A 21871-nucleotide genomic window follows, 5' to 3' on the forward strand; every position below is an offset into this window, starting at 1 on the left:
TCGAAGCCCACATTTTGTTGCACTGTGTTATCTGCCTTGGGAACTGCCTTGAAAATATTTGCTTTTGCTTATCTTTCTATACAAAGCAAGTGAATTAGCAGATTTTTTTATATCTACGTAATTTTACCCTCCAAATTTGCCACTGCGATTTTGGAGTATAATATTGTATTGTGAGCTATTGCGTAACAGGCAGGGGATTAAGCTGAAGACCAAATATATATTTCTATATATATTACTTATATGTTTCCCTTACCCACTAGAAATCTGTAATAATTTTATATTTCGTTTAATTTTCTTAAAATCGATAAGAATCGATATTTTTATTAATTTTCAAGCATAACTTGAAAGACAAATTATGAATATATTACATTTCGTTTTATTCTAATTAGTTTTATGCTAAAGTAATCCCATTTATAATATACTTTGATTTCAATCCAAGCCGCAGAGTATCTGTTGGTCGAGCACTGCCGACTTAAGTTCTGTTACTTGTTTTACTCAACGATCGTAAAACAAATTCGCAGCTTCCGTTAACATTGCATTTAAGGGGACACTAAATTATGTTGTGTTTATTTACATTCAGCTTCCACATTTTATTGACGAAGATCAGCACACAGCGCTTTATAGAAAGCTCGTGTGCAGACTGAATATACATATACACGCACACATACACACATGCACGCACATATGTATGTGTGTTTAAGTGTTATTTATAGTTAGTTTAAATTTAATCAGAATCTGCTTGCAAATAGAATCTGATAACACTTTGCTTTGCCTTTGGCCCAGTGCTATAACTAAAATGGACTTATGGCAATAAAAGTGACACGCAGTTGGCTATCATTTGCTGCTCTTGACTGACTCCTTGGCTGCATTGGCCTCATCTATTGCAGTGCTCTGCAAGGGCACCTTCTCCTCGAACGTATGCAATTCCTTAAGCCCCGCCTCGGGTAGAGCGTGGCAGCCACTGTTCCAGGACTGCAGCGTGGACTCGGAGAAGAGCACGTAGATGACGCCGCTGCCAATCAGCATAGCGGCAGTTAGCATGAACACATTCTTCCAGGCCTCGATGGTTTGCTGTAATAAAGTCTTTATGAGTGAATGCCTTGCTCAAGATTACAGTGTGTAGTACTTACATTGCCCTGGGTTAATATGCCCACAATGAAGGGCGATATGAAGCCAGGCATGCCACCGATCATGCCACTCACTCCGAGCACAATGCCCGCATAGTTGGGCGACAGATCCACCATTGAGGCAAGCGGGCCAGAGGAGACGGCGCCATGGAACATTGTCGCCACAGCTACCAATACAATGGCAGCTGTTGCATTATAGCCAAAGAAAGCCAGAGCCAGCACCACCAAGCCCTTTATGCCACAGCCTGGAAGCAAACAGAAAACATCGAGAATAAATTTGTTCTTAACAAACTATCTCTCTGCACCAGCTCCCACCACTATTTTAGCTTTCTTTTTTCTCTTATTCCTTATTATCTTACGCTCTCAATGAGAGAGCTTTCAAGCCTAGAAAGATCTTGCTTATTCTCAGTGCTCTCTTAAATATCTGTATTTATGTGTATGTAGTATACTCCGGTACTTTACTTCTCTTCTGTGTGCGTAGTATTGCGTAATTACTACGTAAGTATGTACTTATGCAAGTATGTATGTATTTATATATGATTATTTTTAAAAGGGTATCTCGAGCTTCAAAATCACAAGTTCACAGTGCTCTCTTAAATGCCTGTGTGTATGTGTATGCAGTACATTTCTTCCCTTTTGTGTGTGAAGTATTTCTACGGAAATATGTACGCAAGTATGTATCGCGACACACACTAACATACGACAGTACGTATTTAAACGTTTATGTGTGCAGTCGATGCAATTGCTGCTCTTGAAAAGGTAAAAACCTATAGTGCGTGGATGTATTTGAACTATGCAATTAGACCATTATATTTTTGTATAGTACAGCAACCCTGAAATTGATATGAATTTGAATTTTAACTTACAAACTCCTGTCGCCAGCTTGCGTACATTGGTGCGACTCAGTCGATCGGTGCGTAGCAGGTAGTCGGCGAACATGGAAAAGACGTAAGCGAAGATCATGCGCATCAGATGTGGCATGCCCGAGAGGAAGCCCGTCTGCAAAACGTAATAAGCAAAGCTTTATTAATAACAAAACTCTCAGCTGGCACGGAATAGCTTACTGCACGTATGTCCCAGTGATGGATCAGGCGGAAGTATGTTGGTCCATGTGTCATCAGCGTAAACAAGCCCCAGATGCCGCCCCATTGAGCCACCACATTCATCCAGACTGGTCTCGAGGTAGCTATCTCCCGCCAGGGCGTTGGCCCAGGCGAGCTGCTGTGCACCGAGGCGCCCAGCGACTTCTCAATGTAGCGCCGTTCCGATTGAGCTATACGTGGATGCTGGGCGGGACTGTCAAAGACCAGGAATTGCCAGGCAACAAACCACAGCATCCCGAATACACCGCAAATGTAGTAAACCCATTCCCAGGACGTCCAAGCGATAACATAACCGAAAATGGGATAGAACATTGCCACGCCCACAGAGCTGCCCAAATAGGCGCTCACGAATTTACTGCGCTCATTGGGCGGAATCCATTTGGCCGTCATCACATGCATCGAGGGCCAAGCCAAACCCTGAAAAAGGGTACGAAAAATGTAGAGACTGTGCATAAACTGAAGCAAGTAACCCTCAATTTGATGTGGAAAGAGAATATATATATATGTAAATATCTATGGTACTTACAGTAACAAGCCCCTGAAATACTCGCAGCCAGAGCAGAGCGCCATAGCTCCAGTAGGAGAAAATCGGTATAAGGAAACAACAAAATACCCCAACGCCATTGGACAGTCCGAAAACGAGCTTTGTGCCATATTTACGGGCCAGAATACCGCCTGGCAGCTGTAGCAGCCAATGCACCCAAAAGAAGGAGCCCAACAAATTGCTCTGCTCCTTTTCGTTCCAATGGAAGCCATGTCTTTCGTAGTCAATCTGCAAGCAGGTGGAATCAAAATATTAAAATAATACAATAAATGTATTGTGCTTCCGACTATAAAATACCCTAACCCAGCGCAAGCTGAAGTATGGCATGAAACTGTGGAAAACTTCTTAATCTATTTATATTATTTGAGAAGTAATACTTCGTGGAGAAGAACGGATGTCAGAGAGACAACTGAAGAAGAGCTGAGAAGAGTTCACTTGCCTCTGTATAGGTGGCGAGGCACTATCACCCACTCCAAGTCAGTTTTTGAGCCGTTCTCTGAGTTATGTCTTACACTCGATGCACTAAGCAGTTGCAGCTCTTTCAGCTTTCGGCTTCTGTGTTAGCTGTCCGATGACGCAGCTAGGCAGTCAGACAATTTCCCGAATTCCCATCAAAGTTTGATTAATATAAATAAAACTACTTAATGAACTTAATCACACCAACTGCAGACAAAATATTTTCATATGCGTCACTTGTGCATCACGCAACCACTCAATCAGCTACCCACTCGAGCAGACACACTCACTTTTGCCCAATCTAGAAATTGACGCTCCAGCGAATATCGCTCCTCTCGATCGGTGACATTCGAAGTGGACTCGACAGGTGAGACAAAGGCCAGGAAATCAGATGTATTAGTGGTCGACAGGTTGACGGAGGCATTAGTTGGTGGTGCTAAAGTGGTGCGCCCGTTGACGCCGGCGATCATGTCGACAATTGTGATATTCAAATTGATACGCAGCATATAGTTGACAATGAATCCTATGAACGTCATGTACCAGAGCACAGTGCGCGCCTCGACTGCAATGGGACAGAGTGATAATACGTTAATTACAGATGAACACAAAGAGACACCTTTCATAGGTGGCAGAGCCATCAACATAGAGCGGCACTTGCCGCGATCAGACACAAAACATGAAATGAAATGAAATGTGAACCGAACTGCAATTGCTGTCGTTGCGAAGGCAGCTTGTGGTTATAGCAGTTGGATCTTGAACCAGATCGCGAAAGCCCAGATCCACATGTTGTGTCTTTGGCTGAGGGCTGAACTTGAAGTGACTTCAAGCGTGATCTTACCTGCCATTGTGATTTGTTATTTTTACAGATGACTCGATAAAAAATAACTTTTGTATAGTTCCGATCTTGGGCTATTTTGTTCCGTGTGGCATCCGTTCGGTAAGGCTTTCCAACTGCAACTCACTCTAGCTCTCTGCCAACAGAAGTGTCTCGTCCTAGGCACTTTGTAGCTGAAGCCACCCACAAGCCCATCCGCACATCCCACGCAACTGATAAGTGCACATCGAGCAGCTTTATGCTGCAGCTCTGAGCTCCGTTTATCGCGACGATCGTAATCTCGTTTATAGTACACGGCCCCGGGCAGATTAGCGATCGTCATATCGTGCGCCGCTCGCGTATGCCGACGCGCGTAGATCAATTCTCGGTGTTAACATATCGTCTGGGTCTGGGTCTGGGTTTCGACAAATCTTTTATCGTCCAACCAAATCACACATTTCCAAACACAATCTTATCTCCTAAGGTGCAGAAGAAGCGTGTGATTTGTTAGAAAGGTAAACAATGAGTTTCAATTTTGAATAACAAAAAAGTCTCTCTCTTTCAACAGCTCGTTGTATGCGATAGCCTGAAAAAACGTAAACAAACTGTACAAAAATGATTTAGTGCTGCAAAAACTCTATTAAATATAAATATATATATATTTATATAATATATATGCTCTATTTAATATAGATATATATTTCTATAGTACACCCAATAAACAATAAAGTAAGCCGGCAATTGATAATCTAAGGTTAGTTATAAGAGCCCTGAGAGATGGTCTTGACATTTAATTAGCTCCATTATTGCTCTGGTAATTCAGATTGAACTTGAATTCTATATTCTATATTCTAATATGTTGACCTCCATAGATGATTAATCTAACCATTTAGACAAGAACAAAGTTCCTCTTTGTCTGAGTTCTAGTCTACTGCATAGATATTTTAGTCTGTAATATGATATATGATATGGCATGATATGACATGATATGACATATAGCTCTATCCTATGTAAGTCTAATAACACAATTTAGAATAATTTCCCATAGACAATCTTAGACAATCGTCATAAAAACATAATCAAAAGAAGACTAAAGACATCCCTTATGCTTTCACTACAAATCGATTACTTTCTTAATTATTCTTTGAATTCATTTGTATCATTTTATATAATTATCAAAAATTTAACAATTAATTCGAAGCATCAAAGACTCATAGTTTGAGCATAATGGATAATAGAGTAATACAATATATACATATATGTGACCCAATCCTGACGGACTAAAGCCTGATTGACTGACTGCCAGACTGACTGATTGATGTCAGTATATATCATATTCATATTCACATTCATTCTTATTCATAACACAACATATTCACATTCAATCATATTCATAACACACATTTAAAGTTGCTGAATTCATAGTTTGTATACATATATTAAATTCATTTGTTGTAATTGAAAATCAAGTCACAATTTCAATATGTAATTCTATTAATTCTAGTATTATGTATATTTGTGTATACATAGTTATTGATGATTAGCCATTGGGTTCGTACCAAAGGCATTCACATGCAGATCATTTCATGGCTACGTAGTAAGCTAGCGTAAGGATTAGAAGTACGAGTAAAAACCTAATGTTTGAAACAATTTTGCACACAGTTCCGGCTTTTAGTGGCGAGGGCGCTCGACCAATCTCTACCAGTCGAGCTGATCCGGCGCTATGAGCTGGACCGGATGGGTAACAAACAGTAGCTAGTTGCTAATTACTTGGTGCTAACAGTTGTGCGCGTCTGCCGTCGTGGGGGACACCGTCGAAGGGCGCGCTCCACAAGTGGCTTCCCACAGACGGCTCAACATTCACCCGACATTCTCGTAGGACATCGCTGGGCGGTCCGTGCTCATCGCCGCGGCGCTAGCAGCGCTGCCAAAGATCGTTGGCGGATGATGCTGCTGTGCCTGCTGCTGCTGCTGCTGTTGTTGCTGGTGGGGATGCTGTTGCTGCTGCTGCTGCTGGTGCGGATTGTGAGCATGATGCTGCGTCGGCGGCTGTTCGCTGCGCAGCTGCGCCAGCGGGAACATGATATTGTGCGCCATCTGAGGATGATGCAAATGCTGCTCATTGGGTGGCGGTGGTGGCTGCTGATGGGCGCCGTGCTGCTGCTGATGGGCAGCCTCCAGCTTGCGCTGCTCACTCTGCTGCTGATGCACCTTCTCGGCGCTCTCTTCGTATTTTTTCTGCAGCTGAAACAGTGGCATCTGCTGCGGGGCATGCAATGGCACCGGATCCACCTGTGACTGCGGCGATGCTTCCTTGTCGCCCTTCTCGTACTTCTTTTGCAGCTGATACATGCTGTGTGAGAGATGGGCTGACGCAGAGCTGCTGCTACTGTTGCTGCTCTGCTTGGCAGCTGAGGAGGTTGAGGCTGTGGACTTCTCCGCCTTGACTGGCGACTTCTTTTGGTACTTTTTTAAGATTTGCATCAGCTCAGACTTTACATCGAGGCGTATGTCCTCTGGCACACGCTTGATCTCCTCGTAGAGCGAGAGGAGGAATAGCTTATCGGGATCCCGTTGCTTGCGCTTTTTGCTCTTTTTGGGAAACGCATCTTGCATGAACTGCAGCAGCTTCTCCTCAAACGGAGACTCCCGCTGCAGCGACGCATTTGTGTGCTGTCGCCGTAACAAATGCGGATGCAGGCCACCATGAAACGCCGGATGTTGCGGCATGCCAGGATGCGGCTGCGTGCTATTGCCATTGCTATGCTCTCCACCTCCGCCCCCATTATGCGACTGCAGCTGAGTCACGTTCTGTCCCTGGTAGGAGCCACCGTTCGAGGAGCCTGGCGCATCGTTAGTTTCGCCATCATTGGTATGATGATCTTGCGGCTGTTGAGCGCTGTGCGACTGAGGGTCCTTTGGGTGTTGCATGTGCTGCTGCTGCTGGCCAGCAGCAGCCGTCAGTATGGCATCGCAAAAGTGCTCCGGCACGTAGTCGAATCCAGTCATAAAGTTCTCCGGCTTGAGCTCGCCGTTCATTTCCTCGTAAAAGTACTCAGTGCCCACAATGTCAATTATATCGTTATCCTCCTGATTCAGCTCTATGCCCGGTGGCGGCGACCCACCCGACAGCTGGCAACGCTTCAGCTCCGCCAATTTCTTTCTGGTTGTCAAACGCATATCGCGCCAGCACTACAAGAGAGACGGATAAGGCAAACGCTAACTTGAATGGCAGAGATACACACCTTCTTCCATTGAATGATGGTCTTCTTGGGTCCGATGGTGTTAAGCGCCGCTTGGATCTTCTCCCAGTACCATTCCTTCTCCTTCTTGCCCTCCATGTATTTCGTCTCGCGCAGCAATGTGATGAGCATCTTCTTCTGCGGCTTTGTGACTCGATCCTTGAATTAAATGTTGAAAATATTGAAGAATTGGAATGCATTGGAAGAGCAAAGAGAAGAATGTTGTCTAACCAGCTGAATAAGTACTGCATTTCGCAATTACTTCAACTTGCTACAGCTAAATTTACATCAGCTGTTATATTAACAGTGTGGCAACTCTGTTAAATAACAGAACCAACATTGAATGCCGAAATGATTGTTTTCTTGTTAATTAACTGTTGTTCACATTTAATTTCCAAATACCATTGTGAATTATCAGAGGACACATACAAATATATTGAACTGAGCCAAGGAACTGTGCTGCAACTTCTAGATAGATCTGAGACGCCCTTCGCTTGTAGATAAGGGCATTAAAGCCGGCATTACGTCTTAGCCGTGTTGCAGCTTCTGGCTCTCAATTGTGATTTTCATAATATTGATTAACGAATGTCAGCAACTAAATCATTTACTGGTTACGAGAGTCCCAACGGTGACCCCCACCTGTCTTGTCGGACCGCTAGACAAGCAGCGTATACAATTTATAGAATTTTGTACCATAGACGCACGCAGTCACACACACTAACACTCTCGCACACACACACTAGCGCACACTGGATACTGGGCACAGACAAGCGATTTGATTGGGATTTTGATTGTGAATCCAACGCAAGGCAGCGCTCGTTGCCTTCTTACCATGTTGACGAGCTTCTTTAAGAATCTGCGTTGGTTGGAAATGTTGAACGTTTTGTTTCCTCTGCCGCTGACTATTTAACAATCAAATTTAGCACTTTTGTTTAATTTTTCACAGCTGCACTCCTCCAACATTGTCGTAGTCGCTACTCTGTCGCTTGGCTGACTGTCTGTGCTTGTATGTGTGTGAGTGTGTGTGCGTGTTGTTGCTGTCTGTGTGTGTAACTGTATGGGTTTGCGCTGTGCGTTCGTCTCGTTGACGGTCTCACCAACGTTCTGTCTCTGTCTCGCCAGTGCGCATGCAACCTACCAGCTAGCGACTGTCAGTGTCGTTCTCTTTGTCGCTGTGACCAAACGTCAATTTGACGTTTGTGCCAGCCAGTCAGCCCAATTGGAAATTTACTGCTGTACTGTTAAATGTTATAACAGAGATATTTGTTTTTGTTAATGTAAACTTAATAATTACAGTTTCACTTAACATAAGTTAGAAAATTAGAATTTTAAATTTTTTAACGTTGTCATAATCGAAAATCCTTACTAAATATTAATTTATTATTGTTTAGTTTTTAGTTTTGCTCCTTAAGAATTTAAATATGAAATACATGAAAATTAATTTGTCTTTATGCAACACTTTACACAAATTCCATCGGATGAAACCTAAATAAAATTTTCAAAATAAATTATTTTCCCGCCAAATTGTCGTGTTTGTAAGAAAACACATGTTTTAGGTCACAATTAATCATTATTATATTTAAAAAATTACAAAAATACAGATTATTCTTAAATTTAAATATTTCTTACTTATTAAGGAAAAATTTAAAAACGTAAATTATAAACAAATTGAGAAATGCCATTCTTCAAAATAATAGTTAGAAATCTATAAATTACAATATATATTGATATTACAATATATATTGATATTACAATATATATATATTTTTTTTAAATATTTAGCGCTTGGCAACAGATCGGCCCACAGTTCGCGTAATCGTGGAGACGCCCTCCACAAACTGAGTGCGAAACAGAACGTTGGCATGATTGAAGAGGCCATCTTTGAGGGAGACGATGAGAAACTGTGAATCCCTGAAATGTTGCTTCAGCATGCTGCCAATGTTTTGTGTGTGCGACATGTCCAGCGCAGCATCCACCTCATCGAGAATATAGAGCGGAGCAGGGGAGAACTTCAACATGGCTAACACCAGCGATAGAGCCACCAATGACTTCTGACCACCTGAGAGCTCGCCCAAACTCTCCTTGAACACTCCATTGAAACCGACCTTTATTTCGAGGCCACTGAGTATTCCGTTTGTCTTGACGGGATTGAGTAGAGCTTGGGCACCCGGCAGCAGTGTACTGAATATGCTGCTGAAGTTCTTAGTTACAGCTTCCCAGGCGTGTCTGACCTGATCCTGCTCCTCCTCATCCATCTTGACAATGATCTTCTTAATCTTCTCTTTGTCCAGCGCAACGATCTGACGCCGACGCACTGTCTCATTGTAGTTCTCCTCCTCGCGTTCCAGTGTCTGCATTGCATTCATATTGAGCGTCCGTTCCATTTTATCCTTTTTCTCTTGCATCTTCACCAACTTGTTGCCCGCCTCTACGGGATCCTCTTTGCTGTAATCGTAGCGTGTATTCTTCATACCAAAGCAATTCTTCTCCTCAGGTATCCAGGGGTATTTAATCTCCAGCGCATCCATGCGTTTCTTAGCATCCGCTGCCTCTCCACTTATTTTACTTTTTTCGTTTTCCTTCTTCTTTATCTCCAGTTGCAGCTCCTGATTGTGCTTCAGCATTTTATCCTTTTTGTCTAAAAGCGTGCGCATTTCCTTATTCTGCGCATGCAGACTATCCTTTTGCTTTTTAATTGCCCTCTCTAGCTCAGCGACTTCTGTGGCTGCCGACGAGCTGTTCTGCTGCAGTGCATCCAACTCCGCCTTGTACTTATCAAGATTGTCCACCATCTCTTGGTGTTGCTGCTTGGCTTGGTCAATGCTCTTCTGCAGTTCTGTAATTTCCAGCTGCAACGTTTCGAATTCCTGTTCACGCTTTTTCCAATTCGCACGCGACTTTTCAGCCCGCTGCTTGGCCAACTTCATTTCGTTGCTGACCGCCTTGAGTTCGCGTTCTCGATAGCCCTTCGCGTCGGATAATTTGGCCTCGACTTCCTTGACTTTGGCCTGGGAGCTCTTTTGCTTTTCGCGTGCTTCAGCATTTTGTTGCTCCAAGCTTTTTACTTTTTCCTTCATTTCCTCGATCTCCTCCTGATTCTGCTGGAATGCTGTATGCGCCAAGCGGCTCTTGCACATGGAGAGCTCGTGCTGACGCAGCTCCAGTGCCTCTTTTAGCTTATTATACTTGTGTGCTACACTCTCAATTGAACTAAAAAAACGAGAGATTATTGCACCATTTCTGATAATGTAATGGGCAGCACTTACTTCAATTGCTTCTCCACCTGGGTCAACTCATTCATCTTTTGCTTAACTTCCTTCTCCAAATTTCTTATGGAATTCAATTCCTGGAGTATATTCGCACCTTTGGGTGCCGAGCCACCAGACAAGGTGCCGTTCGAGTCCACCACATCACCTTCTAGTGTAACACAGCGAGCTCCAATGTTCTTATCTGAGCTTAGCTAACAAGGGAAATAATTATAAGTAAGCATTTAGATTGGCAAGACATTGAGCTTACTCCTTTGGCTACATCCAAATCTTTGCAAATGAGCGTGCCGCCAAATGCAAACTTCATGACCGGATCAAAGTATTCGTCGAATTCAATCAACGACATGGCAGACTCCACATTGTCACTTCCGTACTATAAGTATAGTTAAGATAATTATATGAATATAAGCACAATACAGCAAACAAGTTAAAGGATATCCAGTTATATATCTATCATATACCTAGCTTAAAAGAAAACTAAAAATAAACATCGTTGTACATCTTAATCAAGAGTCTATATAATACAACATTAATGGAGTTATCTTAATATGATCTTACAGTAGATTTCGCGTATGCGATAACTTGTGGATTCAGAGGATATGATTTGATCTTGTTGATCGGTATCAGTGTTACACGACGCTGCAAATTTCCTCTTTGTAAGATCTTCTTGCTAGTGACATCATCGTCCGTTACAAAGCTATAGAGCTATAAATATAAGTTAGAAATCAGAGCTCATGTTGTGGAGAATTTAAGTCTTATGTCACTCACGTGTCCTCCAGCTGCCATCATAAGAGCCATTGAGTTCTGCATGTCGCGAACACGAAATAGTTTGCCCACCATGCCGCGTACTTTATGCCGTTGAAAATTTGGTTCTGGATCGGTGTATTGCAGCTCAAAGCGAGAGCCACTGCGACGATCCAAATCTCGCTTCAGATCGCGCACCTCATTATGCAATAGTTGCCTGCGCTCCTTCAGCTGTTCGAACTCCCCGCCTTCATAGTTGAAACCCTGCAACTGGCTCTCCAAGCTCTTAATCTCTACTTCGAGCTGGTCGAGCAGCTTCTTGTCCTTGGTATAGGCTGCGTCGTTCGTCTGGGTCTCGCCTTGCTTCTGATTGAGAAGGCTACGCGTGTGACGCAGCTCCATTTCAGAAGTTTTTATCGTAGTCTGTGCCTCGCTCAACTGTTGCTTGGCAGCTGCAGAGGAAGTCTAACATTAAATAACACACAAACACTGATTGAATAGAAAACTTACCAATAAGCTGCTCCTGTAGCGTACAAGCTTGTCCATCTTCATTGGTAGACAGACCCTGGGATACGGCTTCAAATTTACGCTGCGCATCCTCGTAGGCCTTTGCGTCCGTTGCATCGGCATCTTTAAGGCTTTGAAACTCGCCCTGAACGTGTGACATGGCTTCCTGTTTCTTAAGTAGCGCGCGTTCATCTTCAGCAATGTTTTTGCTGGCCATAGCAATTTTTTTCTGATCCTGCTCAATTGTGCCTTTGGCAGCCTTTAGACTGCCTGAGGCTGTTGCCTCGGTTGCTCGCTTAGCTGTCAGTTCGGCCTCTAGCGATTTTAGACTCCCGCCCATTTCGGTGTCTATCTTAAGTTGTATTTCGTGGACCTTCGTTTCAATGCGCTCCACTTCCTCCAGATTCTTAGCGTGAGTGTCGCGGCAATTGGCAATACGGGTCTCTATCTTCTGCTCACTAGCCTCCACAGACTGAAGCGCATCGCACAGTTTCAGATATCTGGCCGAAATGTGAATGTGCGTGAGGAACTCAATGTCGCGACACGTTTTCTGATACTCCTGATAGGCAGCGCGTTCCTTGCGCAGCTTATCTAGCTTTGGCAAAACTTCCTCCTCGAGCAGAGCCGAAGTTTCCCGCAACTTTCCCTCCTTCTTTTCAATAAGCGTTTTGGTGGCATCACGTTTCGTCTTGTAGAGGCTGGTGCCGGCTGCTTCTTCGACCATGGAAAGCACCTACGTATTATAAGAGATATGTAAATGTAATTTTTCATATTCACAAATAGTATTTTTGCCTACCTCCTTGGGCTTCATGTTCAGCACTTGTTGAATTTTGCCCTGCATAATCAAAAAATTCGGATTGTTGACATTTAGCTGCATGGAGCAGAAAAAGTCCTGAACTTTTTTGTTCTGCACCAGCTTGCCATTGATCAGAAACTTGTTCTTGCCACCGACCACCACTTGACGCGTCACCGATATCTCGCGACACTTCTCATATCCTGGCGGACATTGCTGTGCATTCGTATTATCGAACACAATTGTGACCGTTGCTTTGGTTATACCCGCTTGTCCATTCTTATAGACCAAGTCTTGTAGCGCAGATGCTCGCACCTATGATATGAATACATTATTGTTAACATGCTGCTTGTATACTGTAACTATTATTTATTTAATTTACGTTTTGCAAATTACTGATGCCAAGCACAAAACAGATCGAGTCCAGAACATTTGATTTGCCTGAACCGTTTAGACCTGTAATGGCCGTGAACTCTCGATCGAAGCCTTCGATTTCAGTGCGCCTGCCATAGGACTTGAAGCCATCAAGCACTAACTTCTTCACATACATTTTGTATATTCTATAACAATAATTTGCCGTTTAATTCGTTTCAGCTCTCCATACGAAGTTATAACGGCGCTTGTGCCGCCGCTTTTTTCAGAATCGCGATGCTGACGCCAGAGATGTGAGAAGCGCGCGTAATATCGATAACAAGCAAACGATGTATTGCTAATCATATAGTAATCGATGTTCGTTCTTTTTTCGTTTTCAAATTTATTTAAAAATCATATTTATCGAATTAGATTCTCTTAAAACTTTTTTATAAATCCTAAGTTATATGTTAAGCTACAATAGGAAGATCCACAATCTTCATGAAAATCTAATAAAAATGTACTATAAATTAACTACATATTACAATTGGCAGATCGCAATAAAACTATAATCAACACTCTTTAACTTGTTTATTAGCCGAACAATTTAAGTCAACCCCCAAAAAATGCGCTTTTTAAAAAATAAAGTTAATTATTCCGTTTTTATTCACATGCTCCTCGTATTGAAGAGAAGAGACGCGCAAATGTTTTCAACTTGTACAAAATATCTAATCCAATTTGAAAAGCAGCAGAAAGCTTAACGGTACGACTTCTGGTAACGGGCACGGGCGCCTGGACCGCCGAACTTCTTGGGTTCGCAGCGACGTGGATCGCCTACCAGTAGGGTTCTGTCGTATTGGACCAGAATGTCCTTGATTTCCTTCTTTGAGGCTTCATCGACGTCTGCAAACATACACAAAAACAAAAATCAAATTAGTGAATTTGTTTTAACGAAGTTCTTCGAAATCTTTGAAATATCAATATGTGTCGATGTAGCCCCAAGTATCAATTGCAATGCTAAATGCAGATCGATCGCTTTGATTGCCACATTCAGTTAATCTCCCTTGCACTTGTCTTTCGCTGGCTGACATACGATTCCAACAAAAATCTGGTAGAAGGTGCTTTAGCCATTAAGGCTATTACTTAATTTAGTCTATGTTTTTGCTGCATCACCCAATCTGTGCTAGAAATATGCATGCAGCTTGGTTGGTATGTGCTCATAATGGTGTTCTCTCTAGCCTCATTGAATCATTTGCATGAAAGACAATTTCTTTCAAACAAAAACTTTATTGGGGCGCACACACATTTTCCGGTTGATACTCACATTTCTGATAGAAGGCAACCAGGGCCTTGGAAATAGCCTGACGGATGGCGTAGATCTGGGCGACATGACCACCACCGCTTACGCGCACGCGGATGTCAACACCAGCGAACTTCTCCTGCAAAGCAAAGATGATTTGAAATATTAGATTTTTGCTTGAAACTTTTATTTAGGGAATGTTAACTAAGGGCGCAATCAGTAACAATTTTATTCTCATTGGTCTTCAAGTTCGGGATAATTGTTATCATCATTGTATGACCTTTCAAAATTGTTATACGTTTTGGCTTGATGCGACTCACCTTGCCGAGCAACAGGAGGGGCTCTTGCAATTTGTATTGCAGCACTTTGGGTTCAATCTGGTCCAGAGGGCGTCCATTCACCTTAAGGAGGCCGCTGCCACGCTTGCAGTAAGCGACGGCAGTGGCGGTTTTCTGTAATAAAATTGCACGATTCGTTAATACTATTATTATTTGTAAGTTAACAACACAGAATTCATCACACAAACATAACCTCAGCAACGAGCGTCGGTTTTTGTCGGTTGGCGCTATTGGCACACGTGCCATAAATTTAATGTTTTATGTAGTCTGTTTTACACACACCTTGCGTCCGAAGACTTGAACGGCCTGCACGGGTTCTCTGCGCTAGAAATATAAATAATTGCAACATATTTGTTGTTAGTTGACGACATTTCGCACATTTTTCACAGCCACAAATACCTTTTGCTGCATTTTGCTCCGCGAGTTGGGTAGAAAAGAGCGGAAGTGTGAAATCCAACATTGAACTGTAATTTGTAGTTTTCATTTTGACATATAGAGGGCGCAGGCTGTACAATTGCAACACTGTCAAATGGAGACAACTCTAAGCTAAATTAAATAAATACTAATGTATTCTACATGTATTCTCCAAAAAGTTTGTCAATCTTTAAAATAGATACTTAACTTATAGTTATACTGAAGGGCATTAGTATTAAATACTTTTTGCGTATCTTTCCATCACTGCTCTCTGATCTAGTAACATCATAATAAAAATTGTTAAATATTTAGTGTATACAATACCATCGTTGTATTTGTCTTCAATTAAAATTTAATTTCATTATAAAATCCTACAAAAGTTCATGCTCCAATTAAAAACTTAATAGCAGAAATTTTGTGTTATCACTGTTAACAATAGTTTCTCGAATGTAATAATCAGCGCTCTGTTATGTTAAATAACATCTCTGTTTTGGCATTTCGCTCTTCCTCTTCACTAAGTGAAGTACATACACACGTACTTTGTTCGTTCCTTTTTTTCCGTAAAAGTGTTGAATCTACGCAAAATAAATAAAATTAGTTAAGTTCTTTAAAATGGTTGTCTGCGCCTTGCAGAGCTACACGGCAGATCAACAATCGAATGGCTGCAGCGCAATGAAGTCCGCGGAAGCCACGCAAGTCCCAGAGCCCGAAATTCTCGATAATGGAAATGGCGCCGAAGAGGATCGCGAGGAGGGCGAAATAGTTGATGAGTTCGAAATGATTATATCCTCGGAAGATGAGGAATTCAAACTACGTGCCCGCATACAACAGCTGGAGGATAAGAGCAAAGATATCGAAAAGATGGATATGCTCTCCGCCAATCTGGCTAATCAATATAGTAAGCATTGGTCACTTGATACGAATGTGAAGCAACATGTTCTACTTTTCTATAAGTGTGTGTGCGTGTGCGTGTCTCTGTGTCTGACTGTGCCCATATGTGTGACCTTGCATATTGAGAGGAAATCTAGGTATTTGCTGTGTGTTTGTGTGTGTGCGTGTGCTTTTGAGGAGTTGCGCTTATGTATGTGTGCGTGCTTGATGTATGTTTATGTATGTTGACTTAGAGAGATGGCGTTGCCTTTCTTATCTGTAGGAGAATACATATTGAATCGAAAAAACCCGTACTGCATTCTTTCCAGATTATCAGAGACCGCAGGTCATTGAGAGATTTTCCCAGTATCAGCATTTCTCACCAATCAGTGTTCTTTCGGATGTGTCCAGCTTGTCGGAGGAGGAGTATGAGCTGCCAAAGAAATATCGTAAGCATAAAATGAAACGGAGTGAGAGCCGAAGACACGGCCAGATGTACAGACGCAATCCGTTTGCGAATCGCACCCACGCACAGCACGTTCGTCGAAAAAGACGTCACGAGCACCACAACAATCAATATTGCCAACAGTCCCAAACCCAATCACAACCCCAGTCACAGTCGCAGTCACAGTCACAGTCACAGACGCAGGCGCATCACAATCAGCCGTCTACAATTTTGCTGGATTCGCTGGACAGTGTCACGGAGGATGAAATCTGTGAGTATGACATGAATGTGGAGACCGAGAATGATGATAACGAGGACCGGCTGAAAGTTAGCCGCAACAAGCTGCGCGTGGCGCTGGCTCGTGACGGCAACTGTGACATCAAGCCCAAGCACAGTCTCAGGGAGCGGCTTCAGTACCGCATGCACAAGTCACCCAGTCCTAGTCGAAATCAAGTCGATAGTCAGCTTAAGGCGCAAGATCAATTGCCGCCAAACTCCTTTGATGGCTATAGTCAGCATCGCAACGTAAGGGAGGAGGAAGAAGAAGAGCAACAACAGCAGTCGCAGCAGCAGGAGCCACTCGAGGAGCCTCCGGAGCTCAAGTTGCGGCTCATTGCCCTCAAGTCGGCCATATTAAAGAAGCATATGGCCCGGAAGAAACGCGATGCGGAGCGCGCCTACTCACCCACCGATATGATCAATCGGGTGCATCAGCCAACCACCAACAATGAGTGTGATGATATCGATGATCTCATGGAGATAAGTCCGGCGGCTTCGCCGGAACGCAATACGTACAGCCCGCCACAGTCACGCTTTGCGGAGCCCGTGGACATGGAGCTGGCGCAGACGGACAGCGACGAGGACAGACAACAGTGGAACCACAACTGGCAGTCGACGATTGATAGCGCCGGCGGCAGTTGGCGTTGCTTTATGCCAAGCCCCTTGCCGCCCGTTGCCATGCCCATTGTGATCGATGACGATGACGAGGAGGAGCTGCAGCCAGTGCTGGCCAAGCAGAAGCAGTTCGACGACGAAGACGACGGGGGGCCACAGCCGCCGCCCTCATTTCACATTCCGCACATGCAGCTGGAGGACGATGATGCCAGGGATGCTCTGCATTTGAGCGAGCGGCACTCGCAGCAGGGCTGCCTCAGCGACATCCAATCCATATCCATGGACAATTCACAGACGCAAACGCAGACTTCGCGTCCATTCCAGCAGGAATCCAGCGACGACGAGGCGGGCGCTTTGCGTGCCATGCTGCTGTCCAAGCTGAAGCCCGCCGAGGATCCCATGATTGTCCCTAACAAGTTGCATCTGCCAGCTGCTGTTGCCAATGAGGGCGTGGCACACGATTCCGATGATCCAGAGGAGCTGCGTCAGCTGTTGCTCTCTAGCATTGCATCCAAAAAGAAGCAGACGACCAGGACGACCGAAAGTCCAGAGATTCTCAAGAATGCAGTGCGTCGCTTCCAAACGTCCTCTTTGCAGTCTTCGCCGGATGAAAGTCAAACGGATGTGCCATTCGAGCCAGCTCCTCAAACTGATGCTAATCTGCAGCCTGTGGCTGTGTGTCCACAATCTAAGCAAGAACCTAGCCCTATGTCCTTGCCCTTGCCCTCGCCCTTGCCCGTGCCCTCACCCTTGCCTGCGCCTGCACCTGCACCCAAGGAGCCCGAGCCTACTCCACAAGGAACTGTGGAAGTTGCAACTGTGCAAACGCCCATCAAATCCATCCCTTCAACCATCCCATCGACGAGCATAATCAAGATCGTAAAGCCCAATAAGGTAATCAACAAGAAGACTGCGCCCAAGCGTAAGCTGTCGAAGTTGGTCGAGCAAGCGACAGCTCCCAAACGTCCATCAACATTGCTGGTGAAGGAGTCCGTGGCGCCGCTGCATAGCAAGAACAGCAGCAGCACCACGCGCCTGATAACTACACTCGATCCGGCTAGCATCAAGGTGAACAGGCTTGTCATCGCCCTGGCCGACTCTTCGGCTGGCAGCGATGATGAACTGGAGCTGAGAAGCTGCTACGCCTACAGCAGCTATGCGAGTCCCTTCAGCCAGGCCATGGACAGTGCCAGCAGCTCCACAACTCGCTCAAACACGCCAAACTCGGAGATCGTTGAATCGGCTGCATCCAGCAACTCCAATTTGCGGCGCACTGTGATCAACGAGTACTTTGAGAAGAAACTGGACGACTTTCTAAAGCAGGCGCGTTCCAAAGTGCCCACAGCTCTGCCCACGGAGTCCAGCGCCAAAGCAACAACAAAGACCGAAAAGTCTTCCGAGCAAACCAACAAAATCGCCGAACAAACGCCTGTGATACCACAAAAAGCCAAGCCAACGCCTGTGGTATGTATGCAAAAGTCATTGGATTAGTAGCTCGAGAGGCGCGCAGCATCAATTCAGATCATGATTAGATTGGTGCTGGATAAGTGGAGGAGATTCCCAGTTGTTCAAGCTGCTTTTGCAGAGTCTGGAATCGATTTCCAAGCCATAATCAGATAAAGCCTTCGACTGTCCAAGTCTAATGCAATCTTTCAGCATTGACTGCGAGCCTTTGGGCTTGCTTTTTATGAGCCCTGCACCTGAGCCTCGTCATTTTCGACAATGAAATAAGAATTGATCAATTTGTTTTATAGCTCGAACGCATAAGCGAGCGCTCTTTGGGGCGAATGATGATTAATTTGAATGGTCGGTCCATGCTGACCTTGTGCTAGCTCAGTTAGAACCAGCTTCAAGTAGTATAGATGAGCATAAAACATGTTTCTTTTACTAAATTTGTCATTAAAGTTTGAACTCGTCAAGCTAATTCCACGCTGCGACGCCTCTAAGAAGCTGCAGCCCGCATGATATAGTATTAGCTTTATATATACCGTTCATAGCTAACTGTTTGTTGTGCCCTGCTTAGGCTGTGCGGCACTTGCCGGTGGCATCGCAAAGGGAATATCTGCGTCTAATTGAGCGCATGCAGCTGCTGGAGAAGAAGAAGATCGGAGTCGTTAAGGCGGCCAATGGCCAAGCGACAGGCGTTGCTGTGGCCAAAGAGTCTTCCAATGATGTCAGGGATAATATTTCAGTAGCTGCCACGACGAAACCAGGCACTACAACTCCCAGCAAACCGCTCAAGAAGGCGACAGTCAGCGCTCCGGCTGCGATGGCCAGCGATTTGCCAAGCACGTCAACGGCAGCAGCAGTCAAGGCAGCGCAGCCATCGAAGGAGAGTCGACTCAAGGCATTCGAGAGTTCATTTCAAAAGATCGGGTATTTATGCGTAGGCATGGCTCATTGCTAAATTACTTACATTTGGTACTATTGCCAGGGGCAGCATGATAGCCAATCTGGACAAATCGCTGCATATGGTGGCGGAGGCGAAGAGGTCAAAGATCGAACGGTTGCGGCACTCGCAACGCCTGAAAGACCTGTTCGCCGAGGTGCAAGCCGTCAAGCTGGCGGTCAAGCAGGAGGAGTCGAAGCTGGCGCGCATACAGCCTGAGATACAGGCCAGTCACGAGATTATTATATCGCTTAAGCAGAAGCGCAACAAGCTTCGCAACGCCGCCATGGACCTGGGCAATGGCCTTCTGGGCGCCGACTACAGGTACTACAACAACAACAACAACTACGACAGCAACATCAGTAGCAGTAGTTGCTGTGGACCACAACGCAAAAGGGGCCAACATATGTCGTGGGATCGCCGGAATCTGCCAAAACGGACGCGGCAATTCCAATACATTGCAGTTGTGCTATAGATGATCTTATTTGCAGGTTGCTGGATCCGGCCAAGGCAGAAATAACCCGCAAGTCCATGGAGCTAACCAAAGAGATTCGCTTATACAATTCGATTGTCAAATACGACGATGTACGCAAGGGAGAAGCGCAGGCCCAGCCAAGCTCGGAGTCGTCAGTGGCTCAACTTGCGTCTGTAACTAGTCAGAAGAATCCGTGCGAGCAGCCTCCTCTCAGCGTCAATAGTCAGCCGAGGACTGAACTGGAGGAACAGAAAACCGACGCTGAGTCAGAGGCACAGGCACAGCCAGCGTTAGCTGCACCGGATGAGCCAGCAGGGGAGGCAACGACGACTCTAGCGACACAGCTGGACTTTGATGTGCGTGGATTTAAGATATTCTCCTATTGCTTCCAAAACATTATTTTAAGAACTTGTCTCAATCTGCAAACTGTTTGTAACCGCTAACTGTGCTAACCCATACTAACAAATAGGTTGAGTTTATTTGCAGATTGCACCAGGAGGCGTAGCACCGGATCCTATCGAAGGCCGAAACGCGCCGCCCCACGTGGTCAGCTTTATGCGCCAGCTGCATGAGCCGCCCGTGAAGCCGTCGCTCCTTAGCGAGTATCGCACGCCCATGTCGCGCAACTACAACAGGTGTGTGAATCCTCGGAAGTGCTCGTCTGCCAAATCCATTTGATTGCCTCTGCTAATGATTTCAGCCAGCTGAACGTCAATGCCACCATCTGTCCCTTTGAGCTGATGGGTCGCTGCGAAGACGCCGACTGTTCCTATCTGCATTTGGCACGTGCCTCGCCGCCAGCGGCTACCGTCGCCGCCGCCTTAAAGCAGTGACAAAAAAAAACATTGTTGTAAAAAAACTAAATAATCAAATAACATTCTAAATAGCGTGCTTGAATTCTGGTAAGTTGAACTCTTCACGCGACTTTATATTTAAATGTTGCTTTCAGTCAACGAGAGACACAGCTACAACAACTAGTACTACAACAACAGCAGTAATAACAACAACAACTAGTACAACAACAACAACCAGTACTACAACAACAACAACAAAGTTTGTCAAACAAAAAATAGACTGAACCAAATTGTTTGATTAAAATGAAACGAGCGCATAGGAGTCGATCAAGTGGCTATATATATATATATATGATATTTATATATATATATATATATATATATATATATAGTTGTTGAAACATTGTTTGTTATATACATTTGTATGTCGTACAGTTGCAAATCACGTGGTGTTGTAAACTAGTGCAAGTTCGATCAAGTCGGGCAGGCCGCTTTAAAAGCCGTTCGAACGGATTGTGCATTTTTTTTTTGCCATATGAAAAGAAAACCTTAAAACAAAAAAAAATTAAAAAAAAAAACCAAAAAAGATCAACAACAGCATGAACTGTAATATAGTATTTGTCGTTAAGCTAATTCGGATTCCCACAAATATATATATATATATATATATATATATATATAAATATATATATATAAACATATGTGTGTATATATGTATGTTTTGCCTAACCGATGTACATACCTAATAACATTTTATTTATGCTTTTTCTCCAACTGTTCGAAAGGGCAACTCAATTATGATTTCAATTCGATTTTAAATATTCATTTAAAGAGAGTACATTTGTAATCATTATAAAGTTTTTGAAAAATATTAAAAAGAAATTTTACACAAATAAAAAATATATAAGAACAATTTTTTTCAAGTGTATTTTAATGCGACGCCTAAAAAGGGCTGGGATCATAAATTCTTGCGCGCTAAACGACGTTGACATTTGCTTGATAGGA

At 44.0% G+C, this 21871-nt stretch overlaps 5 protein-coding genes across 7 annotated transcripts; 1 reads left to right on the plus strand and 4 right to left on the minus strand.

The window, feature by feature from the left end:
- Positions 1-560: 560 nt before the first annotated feature.
- On the minus strand, positions 561-4285 carry LOC111600533 (sialin). Its single transcript, XM_023316671.2, has 7 exons — positions 4069-4285; positions 3521-3792; positions 2757-3002; positions 2192-2647; positions 1994-2126; positions 1131-1372; positions 561-1071 (listed from the first exon to the last, which is right to left on the minus strand). Exons 1-7 carry the CDS (start codon positions 4073-4075, stop codon positions 835-837), a joined length of 1593 nt encoding a protein of 530 aa, XP_023172439.2. The 5' UTR covers positions 4076-4285; the 3' UTR covers positions 561-834.
- Positions 4286-5524: 1239 nt separating this feature from the next.
- Positions 5525-8527, minus strand: LOC111600531 (mediator of RNA polymerase II transcription subunit 15). Of its 2 annotated transcripts, none has more exons than XM_023316669.2 (3): positions 7518-7670; positions 7290-7445; positions 5525-7236 (listed from the first exon to the last, which is right to left on the minus strand). In XM_023316669.2, exons 2-3 carry the CDS (start codon positions 7416-7418, stop codon positions 5905-5907), a joined length of 1461 nt encoding a protein of 486 aa, XP_023172437.2. In that variant the 5' UTR covers positions 7419-7445; positions 7518-7670; the 3' UTR covers positions 5525-5904. The 2 variants fall into 2 exon arrangements, with proteins under 2 accessions (XP_023172437.2, XP_023172435.2); XM_023316667.2 differs by lacking the exon at positions 7518-7670 and adding an exon at positions 8118-8527 and having other exon boundaries at positions 5526-7236.
- Positions 8528-9064: 537 nt separating this feature from the next.
- On the minus strand, positions 9065-13271 carry LOC111600546 (structural maintenance of chromosomes protein 2). Its single transcript, XM_023316691.2, has 8 exons — positions 12979-13271; positions 12600-12911; positions 11807-12536; positions 11321-11748; positions 11111-11257; positions 10803-10925; positions 10553-10746; positions 9065-10496 (listed from the first exon to the last, which is right to left on the minus strand). The coding sequence occupies exons 1-8, from the start codon at positions 13144-13146 to the stop codon at positions 9065-9067; spliced, it is 3534 nt and encodes a 1177-aa protein (XP_023172459.2). The 5' UTR covers positions 13147-13271.
- Positions 13272-13590: 319 nt separating this feature from the next.
- Positions 13591-15041, minus strand: LOC111600554 (40S ribosomal protein S16). Its single transcript, XM_023316703.2, has 5 exons — positions 14985-15041; positions 14868-14909; positions 14568-14699; positions 14272-14386; positions 13591-13850 (listed from the first exon to the last, which is right to left on the minus strand). Exons 1-5 carry the CDS (start codon positions 14994-14996, stop codon positions 13705-13707), a joined length of 447 nt encoding a protein of 148 aa, XP_023172471.1. The 5' UTR covers positions 14997-15041; the 3' UTR covers positions 13591-13704.
- A 411-nt stretch (positions 15042-15452) lies between these two features.
- On the plus strand, positions 15453-21197 carry LOC111600555 (titin). 2 transcript variants are annotated; one of them, XM_030226167.1, is made up of 8 exons: positions 15453-15534; positions 15633-15897; positions 16199-18672; positions 19232-19584; positions 19643-19921; positions 20089-20428; positions 20559-20707; positions 20773-21197. In XM_030226167.1, the coding sequence occupies exons 1-8, from the start codon at positions 15469-15471 to the stop codon at positions 20903-20905; spliced, it is 4059 nt and encodes a 1352-aa protein (XP_030082027.1). In that variant the 5' UTR covers positions 15453-15468; the 3' UTR covers positions 20906-21197. The 2 variants fall into 2 exon arrangements, with proteins under 2 accessions (XP_030082027.1, XP_023172472.2); XM_023316704.2 differs by having other exon boundaries at positions 15479-15897.
- The last annotated feature ends 674 nt before the right edge of the window (positions 21198-21871 follow it).

The sequence above is a fragment of the Drosophila hydei genome, unplaced genomic scaffold, assembly GCF_003285905.1.
Source record: "Drosophila hydei strain 15085-1641.00,03,60 unplaced genomic scaffold, DhydRS2 tig00000060-arrow-pilon, whole genome shotgun sequence".
NCBI lineage: Eukaryota > Metazoa > Arthropoda > Insecta > Diptera > Drosophilidae > Drosophila > Drosophila hydei.

What these genes read in the sequence shown, in the direction of transcription:
- LOC111600554 (XM_023316703.2), bottom strand. An exon ending in TTCAAGTCTTCGGACGCAAG is followed by an intron (nt 14,700 to 14,867) that starts GTGTGTGTAAAA and finishes ATTTTATTACAG; the next exon opens with AAAACCGCCACTGCCGTCGC. An exon ending in GGTTGCCTTCTATCAGAAAT is followed by an intron (nt 13,851 to 14,271) that starts GTGAGTATCAAC and finishes GTATGTTTGCAG; the next exon opens with ACGTCGATGAAGCCTCAAAG.
- LOC111600531 (XM_023316667.2), bottom strand. An exon ending in CCATCATTCAATGGAAGAAG is followed by an intron (nt 7,237 to 7,289) that starts GTGTGTATCTCT and finishes TCTCTCTTGTAG; the next exon opens with TGCTGGCGCGATATGCGTTT.
- LOC111600533 (XM_023316671.2), bottom strand. An exon ending in ATCACTGGGACATACGTGCA is followed by an intron (nt 2,127 to 2,191) that starts GTAAGCTATTCC and finishes TACGTTTTGCAG; the next exon opens with ACGGGCTTCCTCTCGGGCAT. An exon ending in CAAGCTGGCGACAGGAGTTT is followed by an intron (nt 1,373 to 1,993) that starts GTAAGTTAAAAT and finishes GTTTGCTTCCAG; the next exon opens with GCTGTGGCATAAAGGGCTTG.
- LOC111600555 (XM_030226167.1), top strand. Translation starts at nt 15,469, where the DNA reads ATGTTAAATAACATCTCTGTTTTGGCATTTCGCTCTTCCTCTTCACTA. An exon ending in AGTTCATTTCAAAAGATCGG is followed by an intron (nt 19,585 to 19,642) that starts GTATTTATGCGT and finishes TACTATTGCCAG; the next exon opens with GGGCAGCATGATAGCCAATC. An exon ending in CTTCTGGGCGCCGACTACAG is followed by an intron (nt 19,922 to 20,088) that starts GTACTACAACAA and finishes TCTTATTTGCAG; the next exon opens with GTTGCTGGATCCGGCCAAGG.
- LOC111600546 (XM_023316691.2), bottom strand. Translation starts at nt 13,146, where the DNA reads ATGTATGTGAAGAAGTTAGTGCTTGATGGCTTCAAGTCCTATGGCAGG. An exon ending in TGAACATGAAGCCCAAGGAG is followed by an intron (nt 12,537 to 12,599) that starts GTAGGCAAAAAT and finishes TATAATACGTAG; the next exon opens with GTGCTTTCCATGGTCGAAGA. An exon ending in ATTTGGATGTAGCCAAAGGA is followed by an intron (nt 10,747 to 10,802) that starts GTAAGCTCAATG and finishes TTCCCTTGTTAG; the next exon opens with CTAAGCTCAGATAAGAACAT.